This window comes from Pyrgilauda ruficollis, unplaced genomic scaffold, assembly GCF_017590135.1.
Source record: "Pyrgilauda ruficollis isolate IOZ18807 unplaced genomic scaffold, ASM1759013v1 scaffold155, whole genome shotgun sequence".
Classification (NCBI taxonomy): Eukaryota; Metazoa; Chordata; class Aves; order Passeriformes; family Passeridae; genus Pyrgilauda; species Pyrgilauda ruficollis.
This window is the reverse complement of record NW_024514210.1, coordinates 442,519-459,083: the sequence shown is the minus strand read 5'-3', so window position 1 is coordinate 459,083 and position 16,565 is coordinate 442,519. Positions and strand designations below refer to the sequence as shown.

General features: G+C 42.5%; 1 protein-coding gene across 1 annotated transcript in view; it reads left to right on the top strand.

Annotated features, from left to right (window-relative positions):
* The window catches only part of DNAI1 (dynein axonemal intermediate chain 1), a 136,160-nt gene that overhangs the window by 58,316 nt on the left and 61,279 nt on the right, over nucleotides 1-16,565 (top strand). Inside the window, exon 13 of the mRNA XM_041461843.1 lies at nucleotides 3,104-3,351. Within this exon, the coding sequence (XP_041317777.1) occupies nucleotides 3,104-3,351 (248 nt within the window). The remainder of the gene's footprint in view (nucleotides 1-3,103; nucleotides 3,352-16,565) is intronic.

Below are 16,565 nucleotides of genomic sequence, written 5' to 3'. Positions count from 1 at the left end.
CTCTGCTCAGGTGAACACTGAGGGCTCCTCATGGCAGCAAAAGTCTGTTCATTCTCTTCTTCTTGCTGTGCTGCCTTGTGTCTTCCTGTAAAGAACAAGTCCTGCTGGCACTGATTATCAGAAAAACTGTCCAATATCTCTAATGTCTCCAGCCCTTGTATTTCAGAAAAAAAACCCCAAAACACCAGTTTGCACTTAGTGGATCTGCATGGGGCAGATATTCTTTATTCTTCCAGTCCATACCACTGCATCCATGAGGTTCAGAGAAGCTGTCTCAGGTCTGAAGCTGCTGCCTTCACTTCCAACAGTGGTTCACCATTTTCAGATCTTGGTCTGTGCCTTTTGCACCTTTTGGCTGTGCTCTGTGCTCTTCTGACATTGACTCACCCTGCATCCTGAGAGTCTGTTTGCCCAGTGTTTTGGGGCAAACTGCAGTACTCTGCTTGTTTTTACTGAAAACAAAAAACTTTTTCCTTGAAAATGCTGCTCTTCAAAGCTGTAGCACAGATGTGTTGCTGTGGGTATGTGCTGTGCTTGCCATTCTGGAACACTGAATATCACTAATAAAAGAAGCCCTTTTAAAAAACTATTAATTAAAGAATATGTTGGTATATCACAGGTTAGTACTCTGAATGAGAGTACATTAAAATGGATTGATATGCCTATGCTCAGCAGGTTAGTGTTTTGCTGAGGTTTATGTGTCATGCTTTAGTGTTAATTGTGGGTTATTCTCATCACATTGCCTTTCATCAAGAATAGGCTGTACTTTAGCAATCATATTATTCAGCCTTATGTGTGGTATTCACATATCTGTGATTTAACCCACATTCCTGGTATTTGGTAACAAAAAGGAGATGATATGAGTAGGATTCAGCTCTTAGATTAAGGTGGGTTTAACATTCTGTGGCAGCCACTGCAGTCAGTGGAGCCTAGAGACTTAAGCAGCACTCATAGAAAACTCCCCTTTAAGGTGCTGCTGGTACTGATGGTGTCAGAGCTTGGACTCTGGGTGCACAGCCAGCACACACAGACCTACATTTGGGTGTCACAAGCTGTAAACTGGACCCTACATTTCACTCTACCAGAGCTTCTTCCCAAGGCTTTGCTTTCCTCCTGCTAGACTAACCCTCAGGTGGAATTGCTGAAGCTGCTGAGCTATTTCACCTGGTGAAGACCTGCTCTGTCACCTCTAACTGAGGAATATGGGTGGAATCTGTTCCTGTCAGGTCAGTGGGAAAAGAACCACCTCCAAAACCCCACTTAGATCTCTGGCTGAATCACCCCCTGTAGAGGTGTCTCCTCTGCTGTCTGTGCAAGGAACATGGGGGCAGCTCTCTGAGGCTCCTCAGCACAGTGCTAACAGATAGAAAATTAATGTATGCCACAGATCTTTTGGGAATATGCCTGGATGGTCAGCCCACTCCAAGAGAAATAAGAGCATGAAATAGGTTAAATTCAAAGGCTATCCAACCAATTTGACTTCATTCTGCTCTGAGTCACTCCTGGTGGTCATTTCCACAGCCTTCCCAAATGTTTTTGCTTCTGAGGAGAGCACAGAACTTCATACTTATCATGCATAGACCTCAACTAAATATCAGTTCAATGACATTACTTGGCTAAGAACAAAGACAATTCTGTGAATTAAAAGAACTGGAAAGTCTTGGATGGAGAAAGTAAGTTCACTTCCTTTTCAGCAAGAATTCTAAGAATAAGGTTCCCCTTTATTTAAAAAAAAAAAAAAAAAAAAAAAAGATAGAAATATTATTTGGGGTCAGATATGTTTAATGCCAGTTTTGGAATCTCACCTTTCTGCAAAAGAAAGAAGGCATTTTCCTCTTCTATCCCCAGTACAGAGAGACCTGTGAAAATATTCTATTTTGATCATTTAGTACAAAGCAGCAGTAATAGTTTTGTTAATGTGTGTTTCTTTACTGGCTCTTTGAATGTTTTATGTGGCCCTGTTAAACATGGAGTACACAATGTCTGTACCTGCATGCTGACTTGGAATCAGTTTGCTACTAACTCTCTAAAGTTAGTGTTATCACTGGAGTACACATTTACCAAGACCTGATCCTGCAGGTTGGGCAAAATGGTAAGAAAGGTAGGAAATAGTTTTGAAAGGAGAGGACTGTTCTGGAAATAGAATGTGTAGTGAGTACTTGAAGCACAGAAAGCAGTAAATTTATTTCCCATATACTGTGTGCCTGAAGGCATTGGCAGTAATAAAAAGCCCTGGATGGCTAGAAAGCTCTCAGAGGCAGCATTGTTTTCATAGATTAGCAAAGTTCCTTCTTTGTTTCTGGGGAGCTTATCTACATCAACAGCTTTTCTTTCCCTTTCAGAGAATTTGGAAATTGTTTTTTTACATGATCGAAATACCCTAAGAATTGCAGAGACAGTCAGGGCATGATAAGAAAAAAACACAAAAGAAAGATGATCCTACTGAGAAAAGGGAGAGCTAATTTCAGGCAGCACAAAGAAAAGGTGAAACTAAATAGAAAAAAGATTGGAAAGTCTAGGCAAAAAAAGAGCTTCTGTGCCAAGGAGGGAGATGTTGGACATAAATAGAAAATAAAGCTGTAGTGACTTTTACATTGTCCACTTATGAGTAATGGCAATTGATAAAATGCTTTACAGATACATTAATGAAATGTTTTTCTTTGAAAAAGTAGTGGACACTGAAACAGCAAATGTTGCCAATACAGAAATTGAAATTATGCTATCCTTGGTTCAGCCTTTATGTTTGCAGAGCAGTGAAGTCCTAACCCACAGAAAGAAGTGTAATCCTAGCCCAGGGAAAGAAGTGTCCACAAAATTCTTCTTTTCCTCCACACTTCTCCTCCAAGGCTTCATAGGTTTCTCTCCTAGGAATAAAGCACATCAAAATAGTAGTTCTTCTGTATAAGTACATTGTGCCTATGTCTTGGGTGTGGCATGTCAGTGGTGGAAAGGATGTTCAGATGTGGGCATACCAAAATGACCATTTGGTCCTGTGGCTGGTAACTTTGCATTCAGGTAGGTTTCAGGCACAGGTGAGAGCTGTCTGTTTCTACATTTCAGTAGCTGAGGATCCTGGAAACTGATCTGACATCTCCTTGTTTAGATGACTTCATGAAGCAGGGCCACGGCATGATCCTGCTCTACACGCTGAAGAACCCCTCCTTCCCAGAGTACTCCTTCAGCTGTGAGAGCGGTGTCATGGGCCTGGACTTCCACAGTGACCACCCCTACCTCCTGGCAGTGGGCTTCTACGACGGCAACGTGGCCATCTACAACCTGAAGAAGGCAAGCCCCCAGCCCTGCTACAAGAGTAGTGCCAAGTCAGGAAAGCACACAGAGCCAGTGTGGCAGGTAAGGGTGCTTTTCCTTTCCTGTGGCTGGGCTTTGAATTGCACAGAGCTTGGGCACAGCAGGAAAAGTCCTGCATGGTAAAGGTGCTGTTTTTGTACGTGTGATTGATTAAGTTGTATTTCAAGCTAATTTTGAAATATGCACAAAGGCAAAGCAACTGCGTGAATCCTTGGTCCTCAGCAGACACTGAAAGTGTGAGCAAAAGTTTGCTGTAAACAATTTTTTCTCCTTAGTTTTCGGTATTATAATTTAGTTCTTTTTGAAGAAGAACTGGTATCTTCTGTATGTACCAGCAAGCAATGTTATTTTGTGTTCCAAACAGAAAATCACAGGATGAGCAGTGCATAAAAACAAGTAAAACAAGTAAAGCAAGTATACCAGTCTAAGAGAGAGCTCTGTTGAGTGCAGTAAGTTCAGGGGTAGCTGCCTGTGGAACTGGCTGCCACCAGGATTCAAGACACACTACCTTGTAGTTGACTTTTAGTTGACCTTGAAGTACTCTAGTGAATTCAGAACTGTAGTGTGCAGGTAATGTTCTTAAACTGCTGCCACTCTGGCATCTGTCACAAAGAGACACCAGATGGGTGGTGCTGTGAAGGCTCAGGGTAAATATGTTGCTACATCCAGCTAACCAGCTGTGTCTGCAAGGTAATCTGAGCTCAGATTGAAGCACTAGTACGTGTGCTTTTGATCTTGTTCTTAGCAGTAGAAGTGTGGCAGCACAAATTTCAACACGGTCTGTATGAGCCTGTTGAGGTGCAGGGGTGTGTGTTTGGTTTGCTAGCCTGGGCCAGAGATGTTGCTGTGGTGACTGTGACTGTCAGCTGGCTTAGGCTGGCTGATTCAGCCTCACACCGCTGTTCCTTGAACTTTGGCACATGCCGTGCATGGATGGTCCCCCAGCCATGGCTCCATCTTCCAGTAAATTCCAGGAGATCAAGAGAACCTGATGGGACTGCAGATGAATGTGGAATATGCCAAGAGCAGACCTCTGCTTGCTAGAAACAGAGAGTTTGTGCAAATGTAACATTTCAGAGGAGACATGAATTTTGTATTTCCTGCCTGTCTGTCCAAAGCTTTTCCTCTAGCAGATATTTATAGCTCTTCTATAAGAGGTTAACCCAATAACCTGGGCGCACACACACACACACACCCAACCACAAAGAAAACTTCTGAGCTTTTCCCATTGCCATTTAGGCTTACAGTAGAAAAGCCTGGCAAAATAGTAAGTCCTATGTGAAGTTTTTTATGGTCTTGCTGCAGCATGCTATAGGAAGTTGCAACTGTTACATTAGAGATACAAAAATCCCAGATTCCTTGTGCCCCAGATGATGTTGGAAAGGACTGTGTGCTGAAGGGGTGTTATTAGCAGCCTGTTCCCTGCAGACCAGGAGCAGGGACATACAGTCGTGGAGGTGTGGGGTTAGTAGGGGTAGGTTTACGTGTACCACTTGGCAGCAGTGGGGCTCAGAAGTGGAAAAAATCATTAGACACTCTAAGAAGATAGCTCTGAAAAGGAAAGAAACTACTCTGTGGATATGGATAGATGTGTAAAGAAGTACCTGCTTCTTTATTTACACAGGTTGAGTGCTGAGAATCATAATTGTTAGTTTTCTTCAGCAATGAGAAAATTTCTCTGATCAACCTGTTCTCATAGAAGGTGTCCCTGTGCATGGCAAGGAGGTTGGAACAGAGTGGTCTTGTTCCAACTTTCCAACCCAAAGTGTTCTGTGATTCTGTGGTTAAAGTACCAATATTTTTACTAAACTTCAGAATTTTTAACTTCTACAAAACTAGCAATCAAAGTTAGTAGTTAGGTGATGGTACATCAATCCAAAGAGTTTGTACCACTGTTGGAAAGATCTGAAGTGTAAGCATTTGTCAATATCAGCCAAAAGGTTTAGAAAAGATTTTCACTCCATTCAGTGTGATGAAAAGCAACATGGACTATATGTTAGGTTGAGACATTGGATTGTTATTCCTCATTCGGCATTAAGTGATTCTAGAAAATGATGCCTTTTCTCTCATATTTACCTCAAAGATCCCCTATTCTCCCCCCCCCCCCCCCCCCACCCACTAGTCTGAGGGCCAATCTTTGTCTAGATATTAGACTTCAAAAAAAATCTCCCTTTTTTGTAGGAAAAGTGAACAAAGTAGAAAAGTAACAATGTTATCCTGAGCAATTAGGAGCCTTTGTTCTCTGGACTGCCTGGTTTTTTTCTTTTAAAACAATGCAGCCCTTTCACAATGGAAATAAAATGGGAAGTGGGTAAAGCAGACTGACAGCTCTTTTCTTGTGCTGTTTCATTTTCAGTGACTTAGTAATATCTCAGTACGTTTGCATAAAACAAAGCTGATGCAATGTTCCCATTGTTAAGAGCAAAATAAAATAATACAAATTTTCTACTTCTATTACCTAAGAAAGTGCTTGTCTACCTTATACCACTCCCTATTTTTTAAAAGAGCATAGCAATGGTTACTTATAGATTTGGCAATTATCTCCCATGCATTAAGTGCTACTGCATTGTAAATAATGGAAAATTCTAGACTGTTTTAAATTACACATTTCTAATTGCTTATTACTAATTGGTGAGGATCCAAATCCTCAGAGAGAAATAAACAGAGAGGAATAAACATGTGCATATGAATGGATATGCATGCAGTGCATTGTACCTTCTACCATCAAACTCAGGTGTCACAGGATCATAGAACTAGAAATTATCTCTCACCTCAGTGAATTCAGGCCTCTAGCTTTGAATGTAAACACCAGCTTAAAAGGAGTCACCTCCTGAAAAACTGTGTCAAACCTGTCATGTTCTGCTGGGAAAAAAAACCTGTGTGGCAATAACCTAAACCCCACTTTAATCAAAATAATTCTCAATTAGTCAGCAAAATCCTCACACTCCCATCATCTCTGAGTAGGCCTACAAAGCAAGTCCCTGAACAGTCCATGTTTTTGAGTCAGTGGCTCAGTCCCAGGGCTTGGCTCTGGAGGTTAATGAGGTTGGCCAACGTGGAACTACTGGGCTAGACTTTGGCAGCCACAGGAGCTGTGTTCTCTGGAAGGAGTTGCACCTTGCTGGGAAGGGGCTCTCAGCATAGAGCCTCTCCTTTTCTAGATTTATTTTTTCTTTCTCCTTTCTTTTAAAAAGTTTATGTTTAGGGTTTATTTTCAGCTGAGAAGAGTGATTTTTCTCTTACCTTTTTTCACTGGGATATACCAAATATTTTAGGTTTGAACTATCTGGAAGCTCGAGTAGTTCAGAATCAGGAATTGATAATTGAAACTATGTGTAAGGGTTTGTTTCTGTTGTTCAATCTCCTTCCTAAAACACATCTTATTTGACAGATTTGTTTTCACTGTGAGCTTCTATTTTACTTTCACGTCAAGCCAAAAGGATGTTATTTCTGCTGAGACTAGTGCAGAGCCAATCCTGCTGCAGAGGGTTGAAAATAATTTTTTATTTTACTTGCTCACCATCAGAGTTACTGACGAAATTCCCACCGCAGAGTGTTGATACTAGGATCTGCAAATGGAACATTTCTTTTAGTAGTGCTTCAAGAAAATCTCGGGTATCACAGGCATGCCCATGTGGACAGTGCGGTTTGGAATTGCTGTGGAGATCTCACTGGTAAGAAACACATCTTTGTTCAGTGTTGATTTACTGAAGCTGATCTGGCCTCCCTGAGGAGCTGATACCATGGAGCTTCAGATGGCCTCCTGAGAGAATTATTTTCTGCTGCATGTTTGTGCATGGGAAGCGAAAAGGCTGGCCACTGCGGGCTGGTTCTTCACCAAATCCCAGCCAAGTTAGATGTGGTGCTCATGGTTTGGATGAAGAAGTCAAGGCAAGATGGTAATAGCCTGCAAACTGCCAAAGGAAACTAAAAGGAGTGTCAGCTTGCAGAATAGTTTTCCAGCAGAACTTGTGGAGAGTTCTCAAGTGTCAACCTGACAGAACACACCTGAAATTGCTCACTGGAGTTTGTCACATAATTGTGTGACCCCTTCTATTTATCTATTTTCTGTGTTCCAATCTAAGTTCTTAAATAAATCTACACTGAACTTTTGCAGTTTGTGAAGCCACCCCAGACTCACTGAATTCTTGTTTTGTTGATATAAGTAAATGAAAATCCCTTTAAAGTAAGCACAGCCTGCTGTTCTTTACCCCATTCTGTGCTTCTGAACACAACTCCACAAAGAAAGGTCTTTCTGAGAAGCTGATCATATTTTCTGCACTTAGGAGAAAAAAAAAAGGATTTTGTTCATAATCCACTGTCACACCAACACATTGTTTCATTCTGATGATAAGCATTCTCCTAAATCTGTCATCTGCAGTCAGACAAACAGATTTTTCTGCTTGCATTGCCTCTGAGATGTTACTGCTTCACATAATATTTTGTTCCTTTGGCTTCAGGCACACAAACTTTTTAATGCAAAGAAAACACAAGAAAAATATAAGACAGAAGGTTTCTATCAAGGTCAGAATAAAGATCAGCTGTATCAGAACAGCCTCAACAGCCCTCCTGTTGCCTTCACTAAGAAGCACAAAATAGGTGTTTTCTCAGGAGAGTTCAGTGAAAAAAAAATTCATTCAACCCTGTGATGATAGTGCTAGGGAATAACTCTGGAGGAGAAACAGAAATCTGAAGAAGTGAAAGCAACAGAGACCTGAAGGCAAGGAATCTGAACCCAAAAAAGGTGGAGGAATGTAGCCTGAAAGCAAAATGGAGCACAAACCTAATTGTGAGGGTCATTTAGCATCAAACCTCTTCAGAAATGCAGGACAACTGTGTTTCTCATATTGGGTCTGTTCAATGTTTGCAGGGAGGACCTTCCTCTTCAGCTCCAGCTTTCCACTACATTTTTTTGTACCACCAGCTGTGCCTTGCTTACCTTGCCCAGTACAAACAGGACAGAAAGTTGAATTAACTTCTGACATCCCAGAAGTAAAAGAGACCAGAGAGGTCACTCATTCTGCACTTGCACAGAAGTAGGAAGCAGTGGAGAAACACTAATGGACTAGTAAGCATGCATTTGGGGTCCAGAGATCTCAGTCTGTCTGAGGCTCCCTTGCTGGAAGTCATTTTTACTCCTCCTGCAGTCCTTAGCTGCTCCCTACGCTGAATTCTGTGTCCAGTAACAGGCTGTTGCAGCAGCAGTTGTCCTGTCCTGGCCCTGGGCTCCTCACTGCAGCACCATGAGGTATTTAGTGACTGAGTAGCATCATTTTTGTCCCTGTCCTCTCCTGGAGGGAGCTGGGGGGGAGGGGCTGTGCTTGGGAAGAGTTGCCATATGTTGCTGTAGAAGTCAGGGTCAAGATCAGCAGCTTTCTGCTTGTCCTCAGTTGCTGGGAGAGCTCACTACAGGCACAGCCCTAATGGAGGAAGTACTGTCTCCCACAGAGTTAACTTCTACCACTTTTTGGAAAGGCTGTGCTGAGCCACAAAAATTCATCTGGAAGCTTTGGGCTCATTTATGCGTGGTAGAAGTGGTGGAAATTGCAGGATAGTCCAGTGGCAGAAATGCTGGATAAAATTTTGCTGTGTGCTTATACCTTGTCCGAAACTGTTGGACACTTTTTAAGCCACTATAGGTTAGGAAAGGTAAACATCCAAATGCTTATTCCTAAATGTCTTTGACAATAATGAACAAAATCTCTGATGGTTTAACTTTTTGGCATTGTACTTTTTGAGATGGTATCTGTGTCTTCTGGAGATTCAGAAATTATTCATGGTTATTTTTAAATTGTGCCTTGGGCATGGATTCTTTTGGGTTAGAAATTGTCTAGCAAAGTGTCCATTGCAGATCATGTAATGTTTGTGTAAAAAATGAGCTCTTTTTGCTTTGATGCTGCATTTCCCTCTGTACTTCATTCAGATGCAGAACTCATTTTCTACCTTCTGCTCTCACTGTTTCTTGCTAAACAGATTCTTCTCTCATGCTACTCTTACCCTCTTCCTTTTACTTAAGATCCAAACCATCCTTCTGTGGGTTTTCAGGTTGATTATTTCTTTTCTGGCATCTCCAAGCAACATACAAGAAACTTTCTTTGCCTGTTAGTTGCACTTGGGCTAATTTGTGGAGAAAATTTCGCTTATAAAATTTAGAAGTTCCTTTAAGCCTTGGGATGTTGGAAGATGTTAGCCTGAGGTTTAAAATACCAGAGAGGTAGTAATGCATTTGTTTGGTTGCTTGGGTCTTTGAATTCTGTTCTGCTGCTTTATAGTGTACGTATAAATACACTGATGGGTCTTAATGGCTCTTATACAGCCTGTGAAACAACAGAATGCTGCTCTGAAGAGGATAAAATGAAAGCAAGAGAATGATAATGGCAGAGTTAGAGGCAAGTTGGGCAGGGATGCTGCAGGCAAGGTCACATTGATACATAGTGAGATGCAGGGAGTTGGGGCTGGCCATGAGTCCCACCCTTCTCCCACCTCGAGAGCCACGGTGAGCTGCCACAGCTTGGTGTGGTGTCGGGGCTCTCAGCATCCAGCAGGTCCCAGGAGAGTCTCTCCCCATCCCTGCTGCAATCCACTTGATCCTGTGGTGATGGGAATCTTCTGCCAGGCATATTGCAGACCCTGTCTCTGATGTAGCAGCATCAGGCAGCTTGGGGGTTTGGGTGTTAACCTGCCTGTCCTGTGTGCCTGCTTTTCCTGCACACAGAGTGGGAAACTTCGTATTTTGTCTATTGCAAATTGGGAATCTTGTGCCGTGAGCACAGTCAGAATTTAAACCAAGAGCTGTGAATATCAACTGGTGAAATACCCCTGAGCCTTGCTGGCCTCTGGCATGCATTGCTCAGCTTCATGCTGTGTCTGACATGGGAACGCAGGCACTGAGGGGACAAACAGGTGACAGGCTAATGTCTGGTTCCTCCCTCCTCTGTTATCATGCCAGCCTAATAAATTCACTGGGCAGTGCTGTGAGGGGAACAAGCACACTGATTCCTGGCGAAACACTGTACAAAGCAGAGCATCCAAATCCCAGCAGGAAGAAAACAAACTGAAAGTAGGGCCAGCCTTATCCAGTGCTATTTATAACTGAGCTCTGCTTCCTTCAGATAAATCTGAGTCTCTGAAGCATGAGTAATGCACAAGCCTCAGGCCTTTGCCCTGCTTCAGTGGCACTCCTGTGTCCATGCTCTCTGCTTACTGCTGAGTTCCTCCCACCACCACCACATATGCTCTTTAGTAGGAAAGGTTTTGCTATCCTTTTTCTGTACCCCAAATTTGTGGATGGTCTGATGCAGTAGGCCCAATTCCTTGCTCCTCTTGGCTGACCTTGCACCCTTGAGTTCTCTTGTGCTGAAGAGATGGAACCTGGTCCTCTGCATCCCAGAAAGATCCCATCAAGGTGGAGGGCACTTGATCTCGGTGTAGGAGAGTGGTAAGGAGGAGTTTTTATGGAATGAAATGTGATGTGAGATTTTATCTTAGAGTGTTTCCTCATTGCTGTTGAGCTCATCTAATTGTTTTCCCTCAGCTATCAGGAAGCTTTCAAGGACTTTGGAGGAGAAAACCCTGAGAATGCTTGTAGTAAAACTTGTAAGTAGCTATATGCTGCTAGAAGTAGAGAAATAATTTGCAAAATTATTAGATGGGAAGTTCCTGGTATTGTCTGTAGCCAGAACAGCTACATTCCACCAGATAGGCCCAGTATTTGGTGGTATCCATGAATAAAGTCATCATCCAGCCTCATGCCCATGACATGGGTGCCTGACAGCTGGAGCTGAGGGCTGCTCCTGGAGCATCCAGACAGTGCTGGGCTGTGTCTTCTATTCCAGGGGGTTTTGAGATGCTTTTCATTATCATAGGTATTCTGAAAGATTTCTTCCTCCTGCATCTTCGCTTGGTGACATATGATCCTTTCAAGCTGGCTGCCTTGGTTGCTGCCTGATTTCTTTGTGGATGAAGCACCTGACTTTGTTTCAGTACCAATTTACTGTTACCAAGCTGTCAGCCACCCTGACTCTCCTAACTGCCATGTTCATCATCACAAACATATAGTGAGTAAAGTAAGGAGACATCTGAATAAATCTCTGCCTCTGCTACAGATAGGATGGCAGGGAGTCCTTTAGGTCAGAGTTGCTCATTAAAGATGTAAGAGAAATGCAGGAAGCCCAAACTGACTGAGAGACATTGGAATCTTTGAACACTTTGATATTCATCAGATGTCTAAACCATTTCCTCTCTAAGGTAAACACTACAGCCAAATATTTAAATATTACTGACTCACCTTAGAAGGAGTTACTCCTTATAGACCTTACCTCTTCAATGGCTTCTGTCATGGAGGCAAGTTTACTTCCTAAGCAAATTGAACTGATCCTTCTGTCTTGTTGCCTGATTTAATGGTAAAATGTCAACAAATTTTTCTACAAAAGACTAAACAGCACTGATTTGCTTAGCAGCTCCCTTATCTGCAGATTCCTGTCATAGCTGAAACATTTGCATTTAAAAGAAAACCTAGATTTTAAGATAGGAACATTTTTCAATGGATTTATTTTTAAGTAACAAGTAATTTTCATTTATCTCTCCCCATCAGTTTTTACTCAGACTCAAAAGACTTGTTTGCTATACAAAGCAGTCTCATCTATTGCAGGGAACAAAACAGTCACAGTGTGATTGAACATGACACATAGTAAACATGTGAGAGGTGAGACTGAATTTAAAATAAAACTGAACTTTCCTTTCTGGAACTGGGAAACTGTTTGTGAACGACAGAAATGAGAAGTGGCAGAGGCCTTGAGAGTGTCCCCTTCTTCCCATCATGCCTTCACAGACGTTGCGTTATCATTCTTGAAGTGTTTTCTTCAAGATGAGACTGGGCTGTCTCCACCAGTACTAACAGACTGGAGTCATTGCCTTCTGTGTCTTACATGGTACACACTTGTTAATACATGTGGAAATATTTCTGTGCCACTCCAGCAGTATCACTTTGCTGATTCCCTCGCCAGCCATTGATGTTTTTCTGCATTTCAGTTGCTTGGCCAGAAATTCCATAATTTATACACATTTAATTAATTATTCTTCCTGTCTGTGTCCCTCTGCCCTTGTCTTTATCACATGTCACCCATGTCTCCAGCTTTTCAAGATAACTTAGAGTCCTTATCCTAATGGAATTCAATGTCTTTCAACTGCACCATCTGCAAATGTTCTGTGTATTTTGCAATTCAGTATGCAACTTACTAATGAAAATATTGTATAAAACTGAGCCTGATGTCTTGGAGAGGCTACCTAGAACAGAGGCTAGACAAAGTTAAAAGAATAAAGCTAAAAAAGTTAAAAGAAACATGGATAGTCCCTCATGGGAACCATCTAGAGATGTTCTCCCATCTGGTCAAGACATCGCTGTCTAAACTCTTGGGAATTCATTTTCAAGCATTCAGCCACTTCACAGCAATTTCTTATCTTTCTTCTGAAGACATCACAGGGAGTATGCCAAAAGCCTTACAAAATTAAAGATAACAAATCTACTCTTTCTTTTAGACTTGTTACCCTGATAAGGAAAAAAATAAATTCTCTTTGACAAGGTCTTTTTTTGAGGAGACCATATTCACTGATTCTCATTTTCTTATCCTGTACATATGTACAGATGACTTAATACTTTGTTCCAGCTCTCAAAGTTCAGCATTAGGCTGACTCATCCACTGTCCTTTAACCTATCCTTCAAGACAGGTTTATTTTGTGTTTCCTGGGGGCATTTTTCCCTGTTCGTGTCCCCCAGGACTTCTGCTCTCTTCTAGTTTTCATAGCTAATTGCTGTGAAATTCAGAGATTGCTTCAGCTGCTCCCTTAAGTACTCTAGATGGAATTTCATCAGGCCTTACAGAGTCAGATATATCTGCCTGTGCTCCTTAAAGTTAGTTTTTTTAAATATCTAGTTACAGTTTATTTTTTTATATGTCACTGAAAGAAAGGCAGCCTTAATGCTTCTCTTTTACTTGTGGGACCTGCCTTCCTTTAAACAATAAATAGGTTCTAGGAGGGAGAGGTTCAGATGAGCCTTTCTGGGATATCTGATTTTGTTCTCATGCAGGCATCAGCCTCCTGGCCTAAAAAGTCATTTTTGCCTCAAAAGAGTCTCCAGCAGACTCCCCATGGAGGTATTTCAGGCAGTGGCGGAGAGGTGACCCCAACTCATGGACTCTTTACCTTGAAATTCCTGGATGTGCAAAGACTCCTGAGTGTGACAGTGACAGCCCCACTCTCACCACATGGCAGGCCTGATTCCTCATCTCTGGGGTGGCCTCCTCTTTTGTTGTGGCTTGATTCACTGTGTTTATACCAATATTTTTCTAGAGCCCACGGACACAGATGTGGACAGGGACTGTGCTTTCACAGTAGGGTTTCTGAGGAAAAAAAAATCAAGCAGTAATACCTTCTATGACAATATTGACCAAAGCACACCTTTTTAAATTTTTTTTTTTGAGATCTTTCATTCTTACTACACATTCCACAGCAGAAATGCTGTCTGTTTCCCAGGTAATAGACAGGAATGGCAAAAAGTGCAGATAGAGACCAGCAATCTCTTTTGCTCAGGGTGCATCACAGGACAGGAGCCCTTTATGCTGTACCCTGCTGTGCTGGCTCCACCAGGGGCATGATGGTGATTCCATGGCTCTGGTGCCCCTCACTGAAGGACCAGCTGGAACCATACTAAGGTTCCTGCCTGCCTGCCTGCCCACATTTACCTTTGGCAGGAAGTCCACACCTACAGATAACCAGAGCACAGCTAAATCTTCTCCACAGTAATATCATATGTTTCATGTGCAAGCAGGACCCAGGAGCTCTTTCTTCACCAAATATAGGCTTAGCCTCTGACTGGGCTGGTTTGACCTTTGACCAGGCTGCACTCAGTTAGCATAGCCCTTTAAAATCTTCATTACTGCCTTAAGTCAAAATGAGTTGTCTGGACTAATATCAGTTTTTGCTTTTATCTCAAATAACCATGGTGAGGAATGAAGTTTTCTGTCTTCCTTCCTCCCACCTCTACATAGAATAACTTGTACTGCTGTCCAGGTTGGTACTGAGGAAGGGCTCCAGACACTGCACTGTTCCTCGCCTCTAAGCCTTGCTCTTCCTGTCTCTTGATGTATAGAAACTGATGCTGGAGTTACTTTGCTTGTGAGTTAAGTTTACTTTCTAGATGGCTGAGTGACTAATTTTGGGGTGTCTCTTGTGACTGATTGCAGGAGAGCAGCCTTGCATTTTGCTTACGCTCCTCAGGGTGCCTGGCCTTGGCTTTGCTTGTAGTTGCTGGCAGAAGATCCTCTGGGAGGTGTTAAAGTCCACTTACTGTGTCAGACATGATAAGCAACAAATGCAGAATAGCTGGCAATGTCCTTGATGGAGGACATTTGAGAACTTTGCTGTAGATGCGCTGCTTTGTAGCAGCAAGGAGGGACAAACTATTTGCTCTAGCAAAACAAGAAGTCAGTGGACTCTGGATAAGCTGAGTGTAGAAGCAGACTTTCACGCCAGCAGATCCCTTGGCAAACAGCACAGTTAAGTGACCCAGAGAGGAGAATAAACAAAAAAATTGTGATTTGTCATTGGCAGGAAAAGAAAGTGAATGTTTCTTCTATTCTGGTAATGACTTTATGTTTCTGGATGCTGTTTTGCTCAAAGTTGTCAGGAACAAGAAGCACATTTGAGGGTAACAGCATGAAGAAACAGAACTGCCTCTTGGTTCAAATCAGAAACTGCTGTAAGGTAGTCTAGGAGAATATTTACACTAGAGCACAGACAAATCAACTGGCTTCGGAAGAAGTGACCTGTGGAGTGATTTATTGTAAGTCTGCACTTCAGCATGAGCCCTCAGCATGATGCTGAGGTAGACTAAAAGACAAGCTAGCTGCAAAATAGAGAAAGTGTCCACTACACAGATCAAAGGTGCCCACAGTTGGACTAGCGTGCCCAGGTTTAGATGGGTATTCCTGGTTGGAATTTGGTCTGTCTTACTCTCTCTGCAATAATCCATATGGTTTTCATCTGCTAGCTGGTGAGCTGGGCCGTTGTGCAAGAGATGCAGCCAAACTGCATCCATGAGAGTTTGTGCTCTTGCTAAAGCACAGCACATACATGTTCAGCTTGTCCACCTCAAGAGAGCCCCAGAGCTCTTCTGGCACTTTGCTTTGGCTCAGGCTTGTGCATTCTGACACAGGAAATGTGGTTTGGACAGTGGGTTTTTGTCTGTGCTTGGCTGCCAGGTCAGGCACAGCAAGAGAGAACTGAGGCTGGTTCCCCTGTTCAAGGAGCAGATGTTTGCCAGTGGGAAGCCTGAAGTAAAAGTCTTTAGCCTGTGTGAATATAAGGAGAAGGGTCCTAATCCCACTGCTTACCTTTCATGACCAAGATATGGGCAAAAGAGGGTGGCTTGGAGAGCACAGCAGGGCTGGGAAGCATTTGTGTTTCTGTGGTGCACACGAGGACTTCTGCAAGTCTGTGTCTCTCTTCAGCTAAGGAGGCAGATGAGTGAAATCCCTGAGCTGATGGGCTGGGCAGAATGGCAGTCTTTGAGAGGAGCCTGTACAGCTGCATCTACAGCTCAACAGTGACTTACAAAGAAATGCTTGAGGCGCAGAAACAAAGATATGTCTAAAGCTGACTATTAGGGAAAAGCACAAACATGAATTAATAAAAAGAAGTGAATGTGTTAAGTGAGCTGTGGTTATCCTGGGTCATAAAAGGCAAAGGGGAAATATTTGGGAAGCATGTAAGTAGTTAAAGGAATGAAGATATAGACTTATTACTAAAGCAAGCTTTCAGGTACTATTGAGTGTTATGAATAAGGATGAAATATTTGATGCTGTATTGTTTAATCTTACAGTGAGTGTCTGAGACTGTCTGCTTAATGTAACGAGGATAAAAGCACAGGTCAGAATGAGGAAAGAGCATATTAAAGAATATTTAGATAAGTTCTTGCTCATCAGCAAGATCAGATTAAACATACCCTAGAGCACTTAAAGAAATAACCAGACCAATTTCTTGCCATTATATGCATTTCAGAGAGTTTTTGGGCTACAACTGTCCTGCGTTTTAGGCAGAGGCTGGGGTTTATGTGCATGCCCATTTACAGCATGTGAGCTGAGTTAATACCTTGACTCAGAGGCAGGGTTGGGATGTGCTCTGCAGCATGGATGAGGGGAAGCACCACTCCACTGTCACCTATGGATTCACACTCATTTGTGTACCTGTGACATGGG